The 20,421-nt window shown below is 39.3% G+C and overlaps 3 protein-coding genes across 5 annotated transcripts; all 3 read left to right on the forward strand.

The window, feature by feature from the left end:
- Positions 1-2,973: 2,973 nt before the first annotated feature.
- Positions 2,974-6,255, forward strand: LOC122274724 (3-dehydrosphinganine reductase TSC10A-like). Its single transcript, XM_043083733.1, has 4 exons — positions 2,974-3,681; positions 3,785-3,932; positions 4,470-4,760; positions 5,850-6,255. Exons 1-4 carry the CDS (start codon positions 3,037-3,039, stop codon positions 5,855-5,857), a joined length of 1,092 nt encoding a protein of 363 aa, XP_042939667.1. The 5' UTR covers positions 2,974-3,036; the 3' UTR covers positions 5,858-6,255.
- A 409-nt stretch (positions 6,256-6,664) lies between these two features.
- LOC122274731 (peroxiredoxin-2F, mitochondrial-like) lies at positions 6,665-16,273 on the forward strand. 2 transcript variants are annotated; one of them, XM_043083743.1, is made up of 5 exons: positions 6,665-7,066; positions 7,221-7,268; positions 8,558-8,716; positions 15,693-15,787; positions 15,934-16,273. In XM_043083743.1, exons 1-5 carry the CDS (start codon positions 6,845-6,847, stop codon positions 16,037-16,039), a joined length of 630 nt encoding a protein of 209 aa, XP_042939677.1. In that variant the 5' UTR covers positions 6,665-6,844; the 3' UTR covers positions 16,040-16,273. The 2 variants fall into 2 exon arrangements, with proteins under 2 accessions (XP_042939677.1, XP_042939686.1); XM_043083752.1 differs by having other exon boundaries at positions 6,674-7,066; positions 7,221-7,250.
- A 659-nt stretch (positions 16,274-16,932) lies between these two features.
- Positions 16,933-19,693, forward strand: LOC122274743 (proteasome assembly chaperone 4). Of its 2 annotated transcripts, none has more exons than XM_043083764.1 (5): positions 16,933-17,350; positions 17,656-17,724; positions 17,815-17,992; positions 18,071-18,135; positions 19,153-19,693. In XM_043083764.1, the coding sequence occupies exons 1-5, from the start codon at positions 17,126-17,128 to the stop codon at positions 19,231-19,233; spliced, it is 618 nt and encodes a 205-aa protein (XP_042939698.1). In that variant the 5' UTR covers positions 16,933-17,125; the 3' UTR covers positions 19,234-19,693. The 2 variants fall into 2 exon arrangements, with proteins under 2 accessions (XP_042939698.1, XP_042939706.1); XM_043083772.1 differs by having other exon boundaries at positions 16,936-17,350; positions 17,917-17,992.
- The last annotated feature ends 728 nt before the right edge of the window (positions 19,694-20,421 follow it).

The raw sequence follows: 20,421 nt of genomic DNA on the forward strand, positions 1-20,421 counted from the left end.
AATTTTCACAATAAAGTTTCCTTGTTAGAAATTCAGCTATGGGACAATTCACTTTGATCGATTCACAGATTTCATTCTAAGTCTACAAAATCCCTATATCTTGAAAGCCCGAAGACTAAATGTCAAAACATCAAGATATGAAATGTTAGAAGGTTGTAAGCCTTTAACATTAATATATAGAATATATTATAAGTGCATAAAAATAAATCTAAATATTCTTGTATTAGTTGAAATGCAACTCTGTTTGATATGACACTCACGAGGAATGAAGTTTTTGTATGTAAAGCCAAAGCAAAGTGATTAACTTTGATTTGATGGAGATGGGCATCATGATCATCAAAAGCATGAACAAGCAAGGCAGGTCACATGAAAAAGAGCCAAATAATGAAACATTTACAAGGCACTGAGGTAGCGCAATTAGGAGACACTGAGAGCAAATTGCATGATTAGTTACTATTGGACAAACATCAATTTCTCAGGGTTAGGGTTGCAGATGGTATGGATCATATCTAAACATTTATGTTGTCTTTATATACCTTCAAAGATTGCAGAAATTTCCATGCAAAGATTGCAGAAATTGTTTCCATTCATAAGGCAATCTGTCACCTTAAACAAGTACATATTTTTTTTAAAACACCAATTTTGCCCAAACTCAATATACGATATATTCTAAATCAAAATCAACAAACAGAGAACAAAAGAAATAGATAGAGGAAAACATACCCAAAGACGAAGACGACGGCACGAGAATCTAAACCATAAACTGACTAAATGAGTTATTCCTAGATCTGGGCAGAATAGAGGAAAACGACCTATGTTAAAGGGGAAAAAAAAATAGATTGCAGATCTGCGAGAGAAAACGAGAGAGAAAGATTGGGGGACTGACCTGTTGGGAGTCTTGGGCGATTGAAATCGCATCGATTGGTTGAGCTGGCACACGTGCGTCTAGAGAGATATGGCAGCAAGCGGAGAGAGATCGAGAGATATGGCTTTGTTTTTATTATCTAATTTTCTCGCACTTTCTCGAGGAGTTTCTCTGGCTTTCTCTCCAAGACCAGGTGGGGTGGGGGGAAGAGGGTGTCTGCCTGTCACCACGACTGCAGCGGCTATGGTTTCGTATTTAGGGTTGAGAGAGAGAGAGAGAGAGAGAGAGAGAGAGCAGATGCGAGACTAAATCGGGCGGGGCGGGGAGGGGAAGGACCGAAGGAAACTAGGGTTTTATTTTTATTTTTTTTCTTTATATTCAAACCCGGTTAACCGGATTAGGAATATGGAACATGGATTTTCCACCCGAATCCAGACCAGATAAATCCGGTTTTAATGATGTGGGTTCCAATCCAGATTTACTCTGCGCCGAAACCTGGAACCGAAATCTGGTTATGCGGATTCTGGACCGGGCCGGACAAAAATCCAGCCCGGATGAACAGTCTTAAACTTCAGTTCAAATGTTTTTGCCGAGATCTTTACTCTAAAACATGGATTACAGTTTTGCTATGAATTAAAATCTTCAAGATTTGATGATTGAAACATATTCTTTATTGGTGGTGAATTGGACTCAAAAGTCTCTACAGCCTCCTTGGAAGTATTATAGCCCAAGGGAAGATGTTTGAACTTTTAACCCTGTTCTCGTTTATCCATTGCAATATTTCGCTTGCTTTGAGGGGTTGCAGGGCATTACTCTTCTCTCTCTTCTATTGATCAATTACCTTCTCATTTGTTTGGGCATTTTATATTGGTCTGTATCTGATCATTTAGGTAATTGTATTGTTTTTTTCAATGTTGTATCAGTCAAAGCTCTTTCTATTTTTCTTGGTAAAATGGTATTCTTTCGTTACAAGCTAAGGTTTTAATAGTTTTTTTTTTTTTTAAGTTTTGATTTGTAACACTTCGTAAAATGGCATATAATAAAATTTATCATGCCTGTAACGTTACTCAATTTTACCCCTATTTCTACTTCTTCACAAATCTTTTCTTGATAAACGGCTCATCGTTTTGATACGCACACTCCACATAATGTGTGCTTTGCTGATGTGGCAAATTAGGGCAGATCATTTGAGGACGCTACTTATAATCACACACTACTAATTTTATATATTTTAAAATTATTTTTTTATTTTATTTTTATTAAATTAATTGAGTTGTTTTAATTATCATCTATATATCACATATTTGTTATAAAAAATAAAAAAATAAAAATAAATAAATATATTGTGTGAGTATGATAAATAGAATTATTCTTTTAATATAAAGTATTGTGACAATTTTATTAAATAAAAAATCTATTTATTGTCAATTTTTTTATTGTCGATATTAAATAATAGATTTATAAATATATAATAGATTAGGGCTGTACACCGATGGGTTCGGCGTCGGTTTCGGTGCCGAACCGAGACATCACCGAACTCTCCAATGTCCCTCTTAAACCGGCCGAAATTGAGGGTGTGGGGAGAGAAAACCGATCATACCGGTCTCGATAAACGTCGGCGCGGTGGTCGGTTTACGGTCGGCGTCTTCTGTGAATGAGGAGGAGCTGTGGAAGAAGAATGAAGACCGGTGCCGTTGTCTGCCATGGATGATGAACGAGTTGCAGAGAAGAAGAACAGGTGCGGGGAAGAAGAAAAGGGGTTGGGGGGGTATGAACTCATTTTGAAACGGTGTCGTTTTATATTCATATATTTGAAAAAAAAAATAAACAGATCGGATCGGTCGGTTCAGCGGTTTCCCAGGGGGCCAAATCGGCGCCGAACCGCCGATATCGGTTTCTCTTCATTTTCTCTCGCCCGCCGACCGGTTTTTTGCCGGTTCCGTATTCCGACCGTCGGTCTGATCAATTCACGGCCGGTTTGGTCGATTCCTGTATAGCCCTATAATAGATAGTTTTTAATTATTTAATATTATATTATAAAATGATGAAGTGGTGATAAGAAAATGACGACGAGAGTAGTATTAATCAAAACAAAAATGCATCTTAAAATGCTAGAGGGAAAAAACTGAAATCCTAGTTTGCGGTATATTTTACTGTCAAACTCATGTCTCATGATATTTCCACAAGGAGAACATGAACGACAACAGCAGATAAAGTTCGAAGCCAAACACATCGCTTCCGTTTCTTTGGATTACTTTTTCGAAGCTCCATCAATGGCGGACTCCAACCTTGCTTATCTCTCTTTCCTTCTTCTCCTCCTCCTCCCTCTGTCTCTCTTCCTCTTCCTCTACCTTATACTCCGGCCTCGCCCCGTCAGGATCCCAATCAAGAACCGCCACGTGTTCATCACCGGCGGATCAAGCGGGATCGGCCTCGCCCTGGCTCACCAGGTCGCGTCGGAGGGCGCGCGCGTCTCTATCTTGGCCCGGTCCCTCGACAAGCTCGAGGAAGCGAAGCAGGCGATCCAGCTCGCCACGGGCATCGAGGCGGCGGTATTCGCGGCCGACGTGCGGGACTACGACGCCATTTCGAGGGCAGTGGAGAAGGCAGGGCCAATCGACGTGTTGATCGTGAATCAGGGGGTGTTCGTGCCTCAGGAGCTGGAGAGGCAAGAACTGGATGAGGTGAGGTTCATGTTGGACGTGAATCTGATGGGGACTTTTAATATGATCAAAGCTGCTTTACCTGCCATGAAGCTTCATCGGAGGGACCGTGGCCCCGCCTCCATCGCTCTCATGTCGTCCCAGGCCGGCCAGGTAGGATTAGCCGAGACAGAACCAGAACTGAATTCAATTAAATTGAAGTGAATTATTTCTATCACATAGCAAAAGTATTTTCGACTGTTTTGTATCTGTGCAGGTGGGCATATACGGTTACACAGCTTATTCCGCCAGCAAGTTTGGGCTCCGGGGTTTGGCAGAGGCTTTGCAACAAGAGGTCATTGCGGATGACATTCATGTCTCCCTTATATTCCCTCCGGACACTGACACTCCCGGCCTCGTCGAAGGTGTGAAATTGAAGAATTTATTTTCTTGGTTCCAACATATGGGTGTTACATTGTACTGCTACAGGTGACGGGCATGATAAGATTAGGACTTAGGAGCTCACGTTGAATCGTGAGAAATATTCCCAACTCATTCAGTCATTCATTTTAGATGTGAGAAGTTTATGCTTTTCTAAATTATAAATATCTTACATGATAATCATGTAGGCATTTACAGACCGCAACGGTGCATAAAATTTATGGTACTCCGAGATCTGCATCGATGATATGATACATTCGTCCTTGCGTGTCGCCTATTTAATTTAAAAATGGCCAACTTACATCTTTCGTTGCTTTCACTAGCATGAGGTTATGATTAAGATGACTATTGTGTGTTATTTATATGTATCCTTCGGTAGAAAATGTGTATGAGGCACCAATGTGTGGTTCTCTGTTACCCGACTTGTTTGGCATGTGTCTACTTCCGACTTTGCAGGACTCTAATCTGTTGTGTTGTCTGTTGCTAAATTCGAATTTTGGATTTGTGCCCACTGATTGCAGAAAACAAGAGAAGACCACAGCTCACCAGTATCATTGCAGCCTCCTCTGGTGTAATGAAAGCTGATGAAGTTGCCAAGAGAGCTTTAAGTGGCATAAAATCTGGTCGCTTTATTATTCCTTGCAACTTTGAGGGTCTGTTACTGTCTATAGCGACAGCTGGTTTTTCCCCTCAGAGATCATTCCTGATGGCTTTTGTCGAGGTTGTTGCTGCTGGTATAATACGTTTTGTCACTCTATGCTTCCAGTGGAATTGGTATGGAAGTATAGAGAAGTGGCATGCACAAATAAAGAGTAAGCATTTTTCAAAATATTCCTCGCCCCTCCCATGTTGTTTATTTTCTTTTACTACTGAGGAATATCTGTTTTAAACCTGCAAAAAGACGAGCTTGAATGATTGACCAATCTGACCTGTTCTTTTCAGTGTTCATAATGTGATATTGATGATCCATAAAAAAAGAAAACAAAACAATTATGCAGAAAATGCACCTAAGATCGGTTTCTGGATTATAAAATTATGTAGTTCTAAATTCTTGTTTTACTTGGGCTATGCCTATTCATATTAATATTATCGTTTACCTATCAAAAAAAAATTATGTAGTTCTTATCTCTCTTCCAGTTGGTGAGTTCAAATTTATTGATCTGTTGCTATAGGTTAACCTGGGAAACCGGTCCCTTTTTCTTTTCTTATATTTAGCTAGGGTTTCAAACTGGCCTTTTGTTGCATATAAAATGCTCCAAATGTGCTTCTTTCAATTTTAATAGGATGGTTGCCGGTTTATCATAACCCACCCCCCCACCCCTTTTTTTTAATATTTTTTTTACGTTTAGGTTGATGTCTGGAGTTTTCCTTCTTCCTTGAATTCTAGTCGTGAGGCATTTTTTTGTTATGATTATTATGTTCACAACGGTGTCATCGATCCATACATCTAGGAAGTAAACTACTTCTGCATTCCAATCTATTATGCTAAATAGGCTTGATGTAGTTACCGATCAAAAAAAAAAAGGCTTGATGTAGCGCTCATAACTTCCCAAGTGAAAATATCTGGAGCTTTGCAGTTGAACTGAAGTGTTACTAAATCCTTCTTCCCATAGGTGTAAGATGAAGTGCTCTCATCTATCACATTCATAATGAACCAGAGTAGGGTTGGAATCTGATTGAAATAAATAATGTATGCCTAACTAACCTTGTATATTTAATTTTAATTCACTTTATGTTATAACCAGATTTTGGCACTTCTATGATGCTAAATTTATGGATAACAATCTGAAAACCGATAGATTTAATCTCAAATGCTGTTTTGGTGGACTTTTGTTTGCATCTGAATGTAAGGAATTCAGGTTGCTCATGAGATGATTTAACTTTACTATGATCTTTTATAGGGACCTAGAAGTTCTTGATGCTTGCTGTGGGTATGAATGAATACCATGGGATGGTGGCTGTCTGCTGATCACCATGAATTGCTCTAGATCCCCCGAAGTTACTAGATAGACTCTTTTTCAACCCTGCGGCTATACCATGTTGCGTAAAGCGGGCGGACATGTTCTTCTCACTGCCCATTTGTATTGATATGGGGAGGGGACTGAAGTCACAATGTAGCAGATTTGGTTTTCTTGTATCTGCAGTATACTTTTACGTCCCTCCCCTTCCCTTTCTTGCATATGGCGCAAAGTTACTGAGCTGTACTAGAACAGTATTGCAATTAGATCTTTTTCTAATATGTTGTGGACACTGAGCTTATATCTTGTATGCAGAAAGAGCTCAAAAGTAACCAGAATCTGACAAGAATCCAACCTTGCAAATAGTTGAACTCACAAATAGTGGAAGTTTATCACGTCAATTAATAGAAAAAATGATATTTATATTTTAATTGATTTTATAACCACAATGAATATCACAGTAAGTAATATATTTAGAGAAAAGAAATACTTTAGCTACATAGGATTACATAAAAGTAAATTTACAAATTAATTTCACTTAATATAGTATGTCTAATTGTAAAGTTATTTTTATTATAAAATAAATTTGACAAATAAATTTGACGAATTTTATAAAGATATGTCAATTTTATAAATAGATCTACAATTTATTTTTTTTATTTTTTATTTTTTTTGTATTAATACCTACTACAACTTTGTATCTTTTTGTTTCAACTTTGCCTCGTTAAAAACAATTAAGAAGGGCTATTGCAAGCCCAGCTGAAGCTGTCCTGATCACAGACTCGCAGTCCTTTCCACCTGGACGGGCCGTTCTACTAATAAAACCATGGTTTCCATCCTCTCCCTCAATACTCAAGACACTTCCCTCCTGCGTTACCGACCATCACTCCTCTAGCATCTTCAACCGGCCGAGTTGAGCCGGCCCCCAACCCAATCCCATGGCGTCCATCATTCTGAAGCGAACAAGCTTTTCCTCCATGAAGTCAATGGCGGGATGTATCAGAACCGGGGCGATGTCGTTTAGGGCCTTTGCGACGAAGGTGGAGGCGGGGACTGACATTGTTGCTGCCGCACCGGATGTTTTTCTGCAGAAGGCTCGTACCTGGGATGAGGGTGTGTCCTCTAAGTTCGCCACCACTCCTCTCAAAGACATTTTCAGGGTTTGTTCTTCAAAATTATCAACCTTTCATTTCGTTCAATTTTTTCAGAACTAAAATTGATTTTTATTTTTTTTATTTTATATTTTGAGACCCACTGTTAATCTAATGTTTTCTTCTACGTTTTTGGGGGGACTTTTGTTGCGTGATATTCCAGGGCAAAAGAGTGGTCATCTTTGGGCTCCCTGTAAGTTACTCCGTATCTGTATGTAACATATATTTGTTCAGTTGGATAATACTCCTTTTGATGATTTTTGTTCAGCTCCAATATGAAAGAAATCTATGATGAGTGGTTTTGTTCAACTTAATTAGAACACAAAGTGTGTTGATGTATATATAATACAATCAGGTAGTAGACATAGTATCCATCTCAAAGTTTACAACAGATGATAACTCAAGATTAGAGCTTATCTAATAACTAAGTTTTAGCTAGCAGTAACGTCTTGGGATGATCTTGATGATATGTATATTAGGTTGGTGAGGCTCTGTCCATATCCTTATCTGAATGAGAGTTCATGTGTGAGATCAAGTCTCGAGCATCTCCTGGACTGTGAGATGTGAGTTAGGCTGGACTGTCACTAGAATTGGGTTTAACACAATAAGCCAAACTTTCTTTGAAGCTAATGCAGGCAAGTGATGGAATGGTTTTTCTTATCCGTTAGTTGAGTTACATTTTGATGCGAGTATAAAAGATATTTATAACTGTAAAAGAGGTGTGTAATGGGCACATCACAATGGATACTTATATAATAATATAAGCAAAGGGCAAGTAGATTGGTATATGGAGAGCACCCACTTTGGTATTTAGAGAAAAAAAAAAAAAATTGTTCTTGGGACTGGTGTGTTTGATTTCTTGAATACTTGATCTTGAGGACTGCAGGAAACTTATTTGCAAAGCAGAAGCTTAACACAGTGTGTAACATATGGTTTGACGATCATTGCAATTTTGTGTATCTTTAAGGAATTATGTTATTATTTGATGAAAAGGAAATGATGAAGGCTCTTGGTGTGGAATTTATATCAATAAAACAGTGATAATCATCAGAATCAGAAATTTTAACCGACCAGATTATATATTCTCGCTGTTCCACATGCTTAACTCAAAAAGTTCTGGAACTTTGTCCAACCAAAAGTTTATGTTTTGGCGCCATAATCTGGAAGCTATTTGATTGCTCATCATTTATAATCAGTGAGTTTATCAAAACGAGTTTCTTGATCATCTCAAAGTAATGCTATTATACTGCGGCTTTAAAATTTATTGAGCAGTAAATCTAAAGTAGTTATCTTGATTGTAGTTTTTTCTTTGCTTTATTTTCGAAATTTTTTTGCTATGAATAATGATTTTTACAATGGAAGATTAGTGAATTTACTTTATCATATTCTTCATGTAGTTATGTTCAAGACAGAGATGAATCCTAATCTATATTTGCAATATAATCTAATCTGATGCTTTGGTTAGAAGTATATTAATGATTTGCATTTACCATATTACAGGGTGCATACACAGGAGTTTGTTCACAGCAGCATGTACCTAGTTACAAGAACAACATTGATAAGTTCAGGGCTGAAAAGGTTGATTCTGTAATTTGTGTTGCCGTTAATGATCCATATGCCATGAATGCCTGGGCAGAGAAACTTGAAGCCAAAGATTCTGTAAGCTTATCAAATTGTTTTTTTGATAAGTAAAGTAAATTATATTATCAAAAGAAGGCAAAAGCCTGATACAAAGATTAGAGACCACATCTAGGTATGAACAATGGATATAAGGAACTCATGTAGCCCCAAACCATTGAAATCAACCGCTAAGGTCCAAGTACAAAGAGTTCTAAAGAAGATTCTGTAAGCTTATCCTGAAGTCTCATCCCCTTGCCGTCAAAATAACCAACTTTAACGTATTTTGAGTTGCTTGTTTTCTGCCAAGTATTTAATTCCATTTGTTCACTTGCATTTGAATCTCTACGTAGTTAAGTTTCGCATCTCCCGCTTTCTCAATTGTTGTGCTTGTGACTTAGTTGACATGCTTGAACTATCACTTCACCTAAATTTGTCAGTTTCTCTTCAGATAATGTGTTCAGCAGTCTAATAATACAATATTATAGTTGATGCTGCTTTATTAGGATGGTAATATTGTGGCCCACTTTTTCATCTGAAGCAATAATAAGTAGCTGGAAAAATACACTCTTCATCCTCCAACGTTCACTTTGCAATGTGTGTTGGGAGCTGTTCTAACACAAAGACGATTCTAAATAAAGGAGAGACGAAATTTAACGTGGTTTGGCAATTGCCTACGTCCACAGCTGCTGTTATTTCACTATGAAATGATTTTTACAGAAAAAATTCTCTCTGCTCACCCACTCTCTTCTCTTTTTTTTTTTTTTTTCTCTCACACACTGTCTGCACACACGCAGCACACACTCTCTGTTTTCTCTCTACACTTCTCTGCTGCCCTCTCCACACACTTAAGCTCTTCTATTTATAGGAGAGCAGATCACTACGTTGCAGCAATTTGCTGCATGATACTTGGGAAGGTGGGGAGGTGCCTAACAATACAAAAGAGCAAACGGTGCAACGGTGCATTCGGTGTCTTTTGGTGCACTGTTCACTGTTTTTGTCTCCACCTGCAACAATTTCCCACTTGGAGACAAATGAGTCTACATATCTTCATAGCAATCATCACAGCAACTTCAAGTCATGCCTTTAAGTATGAAGTCCAACTGAAACTATACACAGCTTCAGTTTGTCAGCAGTAACTACTTTTGTGAACATGTCTGCTGGATTCTCTGTTCCTCGAATCTTCTCAAGTATCAGCTGTCCACTATCGAGAAGAGATCGGATAAAATGGTATCGCAATTGTATGTGTTTTGTTCTGGAATGAAAGGCTGGATTCTTTTCAAGAAAAATAGCACTCTGACTATCACTGTGCAGAATGCCTTTTTCATTCTTCTTTCCCAATTCCTCCAAGAATGACTGCAACCAAACCATTTCCTTCCCTGCTTCAGTTATAGCAACGTATTCCGCTTCTGTAGTTGAGAGAGCAACAATCTTCTGTAACTTAGAAGCCCACGATACAGCTGTATCACCCAGCGTATACACAAATCCAGTAGTACTTTTTCTGCTGTCAACGTCACCTGCTAAATCAGCATCTACATATCCCTGTAGTTTTAAACCTGCTTTTGTAAAGCATAGTGACGTATCTGAAGAGCCTTGTAGATATCTTAAAATCCACTTGACTGCTTCCCAATGCTGCTTTCCTGGATTGCTCATATACCTGCTCACAGCTCCCACTGCTTGTGCAATATCTGGCCTTGTACAGACCATGGCGTACATAAGACTACCAATAGCAGATGCATAGGGTATTCTGTTCATGTATTCTTGCTCTTCCTCCGTCTTTGGCGACTGATCCTTAGTTAGTCGAAAGTGACTAGCTAAGGGTGTGCTTACTGGTTTCGCCTTGTCCATGTTAAACCTTCTAAGCACCTTCTTTACATACTCCTCCTGCGAGAACTTGAGAGTATCATTAGACCTGTCTCTAATAATTCTCATACCAAGGATTTGTTTTGCAGCACCCAAATCCTTCATCTCAAACTGCTTTGACAACTACTTCTTCAGTTCATTGATTTCCTCGATGCTTGACCCTGCAACGAGCATATCATCCACATATAACAGTAGGATAATATAAGAGTTGTCAAAGTTCTTCATATAGCAACAATGGTCGGCCTGCAGTCTTGTAAATCCATTACTGCACATGAAGTTGTCAAACTTCAGGTACCATTGTCGTGGAGCTTGTTTTAGGTCATACAAGCTCTTTTTCAGTTTGCAAACTAGATTCTCTTTTCCCTCCACTGAGAATCCTTGTGGCTGGTGCATATAAATGTCTTCCTCCAAATCACCATGAAGGAATGCAGTCTTCACATCTAACTGATCAAGATGTAGATTCTCTGCAGCCAAAATTGCCAACACTAGCCTGATAGTAGTCAATTTTACAACTGGGGAGAAAATGTCTGTGTAGTCGACACCTTTTTGTTGAAACCCCTTCACGACCATTCTGGTTTTGTAGCGCTTGCTACCATTGTGTTCTTCTTTAATTCTGTACACCCATTTATTGTGCAAAGCTTTCTTGCCTTTTGGAAGCTTAGTTAGCTCCCATGTCTGATTTGACATCAGTGACTCCATCTCATCTTGCATGGCTTTCTCCCACTTGATCAAATCTTCAATTCGTAGAGTTTCATCATAACTTTCCGGTTCACCACTATCTGTTAGCAAGATGTAGTATAGAGATGGTGAGAACCGCTGTGGTGGCCTGATTGTCCTTGAAGATCTTCGAGTAGCAGTGAGTGGTGTACGTTGTTCGATCTGTGTATCATCATTTTCTTGATCCTCGTTCTGATCAGTGTTGACTCGAGTAACATCAAAATCAACAACCTCAGGTGTCTTTGGCTGTTCCTCAGATTCAGCTTGTGACTTAGCTTTGTACAAAATCTGCTCATTAAATATCACATTTCTACTGCTGATGATTTTGCGATTTTTATCATCCCAAAATCGATAGCCAAATTCTTCATCACCATAACCGATGAAAAAACATTTTCTAGATTTGGCTTCTAACTTGTTACGATCAGTAGAATCTATGTAAACATATGATAAACAGCCAAAAACTTTCAAATGGGAAAGATTTACCTTCTTTCCGCTCCAGACTTCCTCTGGTAGATCGAACTTTAAGGGAATTGAAGGTCCCCGATTAATCAAATAGGCTGCAGTGTTAACTGCATCAGCCCAAAAACATTCAGGCAATCCTGAATTCAGCCTCATGCTTCTGGCACGTTCGTTGAGAGTTCTGTTCATGCGTTCAGCTACGCCATTCTGCTGCGGTGTCCCGGGAATAGTCTTCTGAAATCTAATCCCATTTGCAGCACAGAATTCTTTGAACCCTCCATCGATGTACTCTCCTCCATTGTCTGACCTCAGACATTTTAACTTCAAGCCTGTTTCATTTTCAACCGTGGCTCTCCACTTCTTGAAAGTATCAAATGTGTCAGATTTATTTTTCAAAAAATAAACCCATACTTTCCTGCTTGAGTCATCAATAAATGAAACATAGTACCGCGATCCTCCAAGAGAAGCGACTGGGGATGGCGCCCACAAATCTGTATGCACCAACCAAAGTTTTGAAATCCGTTCCGGAGACCATTCCGGTTGAGGTACTGGAACGGAATATTTCGGTACCAGTACGTTTCGGTGTACCGTTTCGGGATTAATTATATATTATATATAAATATTTATATGTATATATAAACTAACAATTAATAAAATAAATACATATATATGTAAGTGTGTGATATGTATATGTGTATATATATAGAAGAATTAAAGATTTATAAAATGAATATATATTGAAAAAAATCATAAACTTGAGTTAAGACACAAAAATAAAGGAAAAAAATTAAAGAATAGACAGATTATTAAAAGTAACAATACTTCTAGTGTACGAAAAGGGGTATTTGAATTCTAAAAGTATAATTTTATTCATTATTTTTCAACTTATTTACAAGAGAGCTATCTTTTTTTTTTTTTTTTTTTTTTTTTGGGGATCGGAATTACTATTCTGGCCGGAATACCGGAATTCCGGCCGGAATTGATCGGAACAGAATAGATACCTATCCCATTCCGGTCACTGTTCCGGCACGAAAAATTCCAGCTATTCCGGCCAGAACGAAACGGTTTTTAAAACATTGGCACCAACTTCAACTTTATAGATTTTGGAGTTCTACCATTCTTCAGGAAACTAACATTTTCTGTTTCCCAAAAATGCAACTTTCACACATGTCGAAATCAGTTGATTCCAACTTTGGTAACTTCCCCTTGGATAATAGTACTTTCATTCCTTTCTCACTCATGTGACCAAGCCTTTGATGCCATAGGTTGGCATTTGCATCAGCAATTGCAATAGTATTTCTAATACTTAAAGTCATGTATAGAGTACCTGTTTTTGTGCCTCGAGTTACTACCATAGCTCCTTTTGTTATCTTCCACGTGCCACCGGTAAATAGTACCGAATGCCCATCAGCATCAAGTTGTCCTACAGAAATCAGGTTCCTCATGAGCTTGGGAACATGTCGCACCTTCTGTAGCAACCATGCACTTCCATTGGGCAGATTGATTGGTACATCTCTCATGCCTTCGATTTCTAACGCTTCACCATCTGCTAAGTACACCTTCCCGAAATCACCAGTGACATAATTCTGTATGATTTCTCGGTGTGCTGTAGTGTGGAACGAGGCTCCTGAATCTAACACCCAAGATTCAATTTGGTTGTCGACTGAAAGAAGTAAGGCATCTTGGAGATCTTCTGTTGTGGCATTAACAGAGTCATGCTCATTCTTCTTCTTTGCTTCCTTGCAATTATTTTTGAAGTGGCCAATTTTGCCACAATTCCAGCACTGTACTTGTTTTCCGGACCTAGATTTACTTCTGCCTCTTCGGGACTTCGATCTGTCCCGATTTGAACTTCTACTAGCTCCTCTACCTCTCGTCTCGAGGTTTAAGGCAGAACTGGAAGTTGATGCTTCTCCTGTGTCTCTTCTGCGAACTTCCTCGCTAAGAATATGGTCCCGGATATCTTGATACTTCATCTTTGTTTTGCCATAAGAATTGCTGACAGCTGTTCTCATGGCCTCCCAGCTCTTTGGCAATTGAGCTAGAGCAATCAGTGCACGTACTTCATCATCAAATTCAATCCCCACTGAAGCTAATTGATTGATGATGGTGTTGAACTCATTCAGATGCTGAATAACTGGAGTTCCTTCTACCATTCTCAAGTAGAATAGCTTGTACATCAAATGCACTTTGTTATTGGCTGATGGCTGCTCGTACATGTCCGATAGAGCTTTCATCAAATCTGCCGTGGTCTTTTCCTTTCCCACATTGTGTGCAACTGATCTTGACAGTGTTAGTCGAATGACTCCCAACACTTGTCTATCAAGGAAACTCCAATCTTCATTGCTCATATCATCTGGCTTTCTTCCTAAGAGTGGAAGATGTAGTTTCTTCCCATAGAGATAATCCTCTATCTGCATTCTCCAGTAGGCAAAGTCTGTACCGTCAAATTTCTCGATACCAACACCTTTAGCTTTTTCTCCAGCCATAACTTTACAAATGAGTTCAAATTCAAACAAACAAAGATCACCATTGCGTCCGAAACACTTGAATTAGCTGGAAACGAGTCCGGAATGATCCAAATAGTTTGTCAGCACTATTTGATCGTTGCGATGGAACTCCAACTGGCGTGATCTAGCCCAAAATGATCTGCAACACGTGGATGGTTCAGATCCAATGTACTGATGCCGAATCTCAAAATTTCGACCGTACGGATGAGTCCGGAATGATCCAAATAGTTGGAAACCACTATTTGATCGTCGAAATCGAATTCCGAATGACTTAGATCTAGCCAAAAACAGATCTGAAAAACGGATGGTTCTGATCTGTCTGGCGCGTGAGATACACGCGCTTCACAGTGCGCGTGGGCAACACGTGGGCGCGTGTAATATACGCGCATACAGTACTGTGGCGCGTGGGGGAGAGTGAGGCGCGTGTGACACACGCGCCGAACCTCTCTAGGGCGCGTGGGGGCGCGTGGGCGCGTGTCCTTCATGCGTCTTCAACCTCTAGCGCGCGTGGGGGGCACGTGGGCGTGTGTGTTGCACGCGTCTTTAACCTCCGGAGCGCGTGGGGCGCGTGGGTTGCAGCAGATGCACACGCCGATCTTCTAGGGGCGCGTGTAGCCTAGTCTGACCTCCGTTTTCGATTCCGTTTGCGGCAACGGATTCGTCTTGACGCGAGGAACACCGTGGAGTTGTCAAAAATTGATTTTGAACAACTTGAATTTTCGGACAGCTCGAACCAGTGCTCTGATAGCAGTTGTTGGGAGCTGTTCTGACACAGAGACGATTCTCAATAAAGGAGGGACGAAATTTAACGTGGTTCGGCAATTGCTTACGTCCATAGCTGCTGTTATTTCACTATGAAATGATTTTTACAGAAAAAATTTTCTCTCTGCTCACCCACTCTCTTCTCTTTTTTTTTTTTTCTCTCACACACTATCTGCACACACGCAGCACACACTCTCTGTTTTCTCTCTACACTTCTCTGCTGCCCTCTCCACACACTTGAGCTCTCCTATTTATAGGAGAGCAGATCACTACGTTGCAGCAATTTGCTGCATGATGCTTGGGGAGGTGGGGAGGTGCCTAACAATACAAAAGAGCAAACGGTGCAACGGTGCATTCGGTGTCTTTCGGTGCACTGTTCACTGTTTTTGTCTCCACCTGCAACACACTTTGCAATGTGCTCCTTAAACTATTAAAACTGACTCGTTGCACCCTCCAACTACCATATAATATGCAGCTTCGCTAAAATTCAATTGTTAATATTGTATTATGTTACTTATTTTCATCTATTTTTCATCAATATGACCAGTTAGAATTGGATGAGAGTGGTATTTGGTAATCAATGGGAATCAGAGAGTATAAAGTGTCAATTTTGGTAGTTTATGTCAAACATTTGTATTTTCCTCATAATTAGATGTGCTGATGTCTTGAAGCAACATCGTTTGTTTTTCAAATATTTGGTTTGATAGATTGACTTTTATGGGGACTTTGATGGAAGCTTCCATAAGAGCTTGGGATTGGAGAAAGATCTATCTGCTGCTTTACTTGGACCTCGCTCTCAAAGGTATAACCCCTGTATCATATACTTTCTTGGAAATCATTTCAAATGAAATGGAGAGATCCTTGTTCATTCAACATAGGCAAGAATGGTTGGTGGGTATTACACTAAGCTTGTTAAACTTTTAAGACATTGCTACTGTTCTGGTGTAGATGGTCTGCATTGGTGGTCGATGGGAAAGTTAATGTTCTTAATGTTGAGGAAAATCCGTCCGACTTTAAAGTTTCTGGTGGGGGGCACATCTTGAAGCAGATATGAAGCTGCTTCTTTTTTCTTTTGTATGCAATACAAGATGTGCACTGAATCTGTTGTGAAGTTGTATATCTGTTACCCCAATGACACATCAGGGAGGATGGGGTACTAAAACTCATAAAGTGGTCTCTGGCATTTCAGATGTTTTCCAAAGATATCTTGGATGTATTATCTTCTCTCTTTTATCCTTGTTTTTCTCTACAAAATAATAATAATAATAATAAATAAAGTTTACCACTACTACAGGATGTGAGTATTCAAGTGTGCTACATGTCACTCATTTACGTTGTGGCATTAGTTACAGCATTGCTGCACTGATGGCAATAGGGGATCGAGAACTTAGGACCTCATATGCTTTCTTTTGTTACTATAAAGGGGGGACATACCAATTGAAATACAAGGTAACGGGTAAGAATGATAAATTAGTAACATTTAAAGGAGTAAACATAAAATAAACGAGAAAGGGAAAAATTCATCAATTGGTTTCCTGGATTTTTTACAAATGTGTCACGAGGATGTATTTTTCAACCAAAAAAAAAAAAAGGAAAACCCCATTGAAAGAGCATAATTGCAATTAATATTATGCACTATACTCTCATCTTGCTTTTATCATACTAAGTAAAATGTGGTATATTTATTATCATTACAATAAATGATCATTCAATATTGATAAATGCACCACATCTTACTTAATGAGATAAAAGCGAGATAATAATATAATATATAAATTTTTTTTTTTAAATAATAAGTAAATATAAAACATAAAAAAATTAATTTTTTAATAATAAACTATATTCTTTTTTAAAAAGAATATGGTATAATTAACATCTCATAATTATATCACTTCTAATACTTGCCTAGAAAAAAATATATCACTTGTAATACCGTCTCTATGAATAAAATAATTATTTGCTTTAGGGAAAAAAATATCGATCTGCCGAGTGCCGACCACTACAAGCCTCCACAGTCCACAGTTCTTATTGGGCCTCAGCTCTCTCTCTCTCTCTCAGAGTCTCAGCTGCAAATCTCCTACAGAAAAACCCCTAAACCCTAACGGAGAATTGAACCGCATAATTGGCTGTGCAGTTGCTCATGGCTAGTGGAGGATCGGACGTGGATGCTGTGAGCAAAGCCCTAAACTCCGCCCAGATTTTCGCAGGGAAGCAGCAGCAGCAGCAGCTGCTGCAACAACCTGATTTTAACCATAAGGGCGTTGATGTGGAGGAGGAAAACGGTGCTGGCTTAGAGATCACTTGCTTTAGTGACGTCTTCAACGACGTCCCTCTTCATTTTCAAATTCTCCGACTTCCCAAACAGGTCCTCCATCGATCTCTCCGACCCTTCTGTTTGGCTATAATTTTACTAATCGATGAAGCTGATCATCAGTTTGCTTTTACGACCTTCCGTCAGTTCGCGAGAATTTTTGGATTGAGTCGGTATTAATAAAATTAAATTAAAAAAATTCAGGGAATTTAGCTGATGATGCTGTGTAATTTGTCCAAATTACTTTTTTTTTACTTAGCATATTCATACTTATAACTCTTATTGATACCAATTCTTTATTTATCTTATATCTTTAATGGGTTTCTATTTACCTTGTTGGAAAATGATGTTGAGTGTAGATATATGTGTGGATCGGTTGCAGCTCTGCCAAATTAGGAAACTTATACGCAGCTGCGCCTACACGTCCTGTGAGTAGTTAGACCTTGTTATTTGATTTTATATTTCGGTTTCTGTGTATCAGTGAAATAAAGTTTCCTTCTTTTGGACGAAGGATTCAGCTTCCTACCGATGATCATACTGAGCTTGATGCTCATTTTATGCTCATAAATTATAATCATCATAACTTAACGTTATGTTTCGCTATTTGGCGACTTAAACAGAAGGATACGGTTAGTGTTACTTCCATACTTGGAGGAACTTCTGATAATGCAGGAACAGGAATTGCTCGACGATTAGGCAAGTTTAGAATTTTTATGTGATGTTTCTCTGATCTTATTTTTTGGTTCGTGGACTAACGTGCAATACTTTTGTTAGTGTTGAAGACTGGTCTTAATGTAATCCTGGCTTCCAATATTCCAAAGAATAGTCCTATGCTTCAGGTTTGCTCCCTCTCTCTCTCTCTCTCTCTCTCTCTCTCTCTCTCTCACACACACACACACACACACACTGACGCCCAATTGGTTTAAATATACTTCTGGGAAAATTCATTTTTGCTCCTCAAAACTGGGGTTTCCATTTTTGTATTTTGGCCCTTTTACCATACTTTGCAATTTATTTCAATGTTTATCTTTCAGTAGCCTGCTTTCAGTTTTGACCAACACAGAGCATCTGATTCATGTTTTTCTGTTACGCTTCTCTCACTGTGTAAAGTCTCCTCGTGCGGCCATAAGTGAGAGATGCAGAGTGCAAAGACAGAAATTTAGTCGCACGTTGTAGGGAAGTGACCATTGGGTTTAAGGTTTTCATTGAAACAAATTGCTCAAGTTTATTTTTTTTTTTTGAGAAAAGTAAGAAGATATATTCAAAAGAATAGGCAGAAAGCCACGTTCAGTACAAAGAATGTCCTACACTACGTAGGATCGAAAGAAATAAGAAACTCATGTAAATTCTGGCCATTAAAACTAACAGCAATAGCCCAAGTACAGAGAGTTCTAAAAAAGAAGACTTTCAGCTCCTCCATTGATCTCTCTTTATCTTCGAAAGTCCGATCATTGCGCTCTTGCCACACGCACCACATAATGCATATCGGGATCATCTTCCAAATTGCCTTAATCTGGTTGTTGCCCCTCAGACCTGTCCAGCTAGTAAGAACCGCCACAACTGATTCCGGCATAACCCAACCCAAGTCTAGTCTACAGAAAACCTCGTTCCATAACCCTCGAGCTACCTCACAGTGTAATAAAAGATGGTCAACAGATTCTCCCCCCTTCTTGCTCAAGTTTATTGTTAAAAAATTTTCCAAAATCAAAAGTTTTGAGACGAAATAGAAACCAGAAAGTTTTAGCTAGTTAAATGTGGTTTGCCGTATGGGTTTTGTTATTTTAGTTAATACTTCATTTGGCTGTATGATTTGGATCTCCTAGAGATTTGTCTACCGATCTATTTCTTCTTCTCAGGCAGAAGCTGAGAAGCTGTTGGTACAAAAGCTAATCCACCTGGGTTACACAAGACAGAAAGCAGAACTATCGTCCTCATAGCAAGGGGTCGCAAACCTGCTTGACATGAAACATGCATTCCATGGTTATAGCAATTCAGTTGGCATGATCATCCACACTACAGTCCAAAAAATCAACAGCCAATGGTATTAAGCGATGGAGCGTTCTCTTTCATTCTCTCTTGGATTCTTATTTATGGGCCAATAGCTTCAAATGCTATGTAAAATTTATTGGAGTAAATGGTCCGCGGGACATTGAAGCATTCCCTTGGTGAGGACAACAGAAGAATATTATTACGGTTCAGGTTCAATCTATTGTTTTTATAAATGCGATGGAAAATATGGAAAAACTCTATCCATTGAAGCATCTTGATCCTTGTAGTTGTAGCCTGCAGGCCTGATTTTATTCTTCCCCTCTAGCACTCTCTACCCTTATCTAAACAATTTGCCTGAATATGGGAATTGTATTTCTATTTAACTTCAACAAGTTAACGCGTTTAGCAGATCTCATGTTTTCTCGCCTTGATCCTTGTAGTAACTAAAACCATTCGCGCCAACCCAAATTACACTATCATTCCTCAAATCTGGGAGATAGAGAACCGGGAGTTCGGTTGAGTCTCCTTCCTGTTGCATTAAAGAAATAAGAAAAATACAATAGATACAAAGGAATCCTACACACTAACGGGGAGTGTGTCACGTCTTTTCCTAATTTTTTTTTCTCTTCCTTTCTCTCCCCTCCAATTTTGTTTCTCTCCCTCCCCCTATGCCCTATCTTCCGCGTCGGCCATGAAGGCCACCATTGCCTGCCATGCGTCACGGTGCTTAGGGCCATTGCTTCGAGAACATAAAAGTCCAGTAGTCCACATGGTGGCTGCCGGCACCCTTGTTGTGCCTCGACGCGACTGGGCTGAGGAGTTAACGGCCACTGCTACTCCCGTGCAGCATCCTATGGCCAAGCAGTTCCTTTCCCTTCGCGCGGTCCATCTCGTGTGCAATGAGAGGTGCACATGGAAGCGCTCCATTCACGGCGTTCACAACCCCCGTGTTGGAGGTCTCAGTCAAGCCTCCAAACACTAAGGGTCAAATCCTCTCTTTATTGCTTCTCAAGTGACCGATAGGACTCCTTTGCTTGGTGTAGATCACGTGTAGCCCAAATAGAACTTGGGTGAGATAAGGCTAGGGTTCAATGGTGGGAAGTATGGATGGTGTTTGGATTAGGTGATCACGGGTT

The sequence above is a fragment of the Carya illinoinensis genome, chromosome 1 (genome assembly GCF_018687715.1).
Source record: "Carya illinoinensis cultivar Pawnee chromosome 1, C.illinoinensisPawnee_v1, whole genome shotgun sequence".
Classification (NCBI taxonomy): domain Eukaryota; kingdom Viridiplantae; phylum Streptophyta; class Magnoliopsida; order Fagales; family Juglandaceae; genus Carya; species Carya illinoinensis.

Excerpts from the sequence above, each read along its gene's own strand:
- LOC122274724 (XM_043083733.1), top strand. The coding sequence starts at position 3,037 with ATGATATTTCCACAAGGAGAACATGAACGACAACAGCAGATAAAGTTC. Across the intron at positions 3,682-3,784 it reads TGTCGTCCCAGGCCGGCCAG|GTGGGCATATACGGTTACAC; the intron begins GTAGGATTAGCC and ends GTATCTGTGCAG. Across the intron at positions 3,933-4,469 it reads CACTCCCGGCCTCGTCGAAG|AAAACAAGAGAAGACCACAG; the intron begins GTGTGAAATTGA and ends CACTGATTGCAG.
- LOC122274731 (XM_043083743.1), top strand. The coding sequence starts at position 6,845 with ATGGCGTCCATCATTCTGAAGCGAACAAGCTTTTCCTCCATGAAGTCA. Across the intron at positions 7,067-7,220 it reads CTCTCAAAGACATTTTCAGG|GGCAAAAGAGTGGTCATCTT; the intron begins GTTTGTTCTTCA and ends GTGATATTCCAG. Across the intron at positions 8,717-15,692 it reads AACTTGAAGCCAAAGATTCT|ATTGACTTTTATGGGGACTT; the intron begins GTAAGCTTATCA and ends TTGGTTTGATAG.
- LOC122274743 (XM_043083764.1), top strand. The coding sequence starts at position 17,126 with ATGGCTAGTGGAGGATCGGACGTGGATGCTGTGAGCAAAGCCCTAAAC. Across the intron at positions 17,993-18,070 it reads AGGAATTGCTCGACGATTAG|TGTTGAAGACTGGTCTTAAT; the intron begins GCAAGTTTAGAA and ends TACTTTTGTTAG. Across the intron at positions 18,136-19,152 it reads AGAATAGTCCTATGCTTCAG|GCAGAAGCTGAGAAGCTGTT; the intron begins GTTTGCTCCCTC and ends TCTTCTTCTCAG.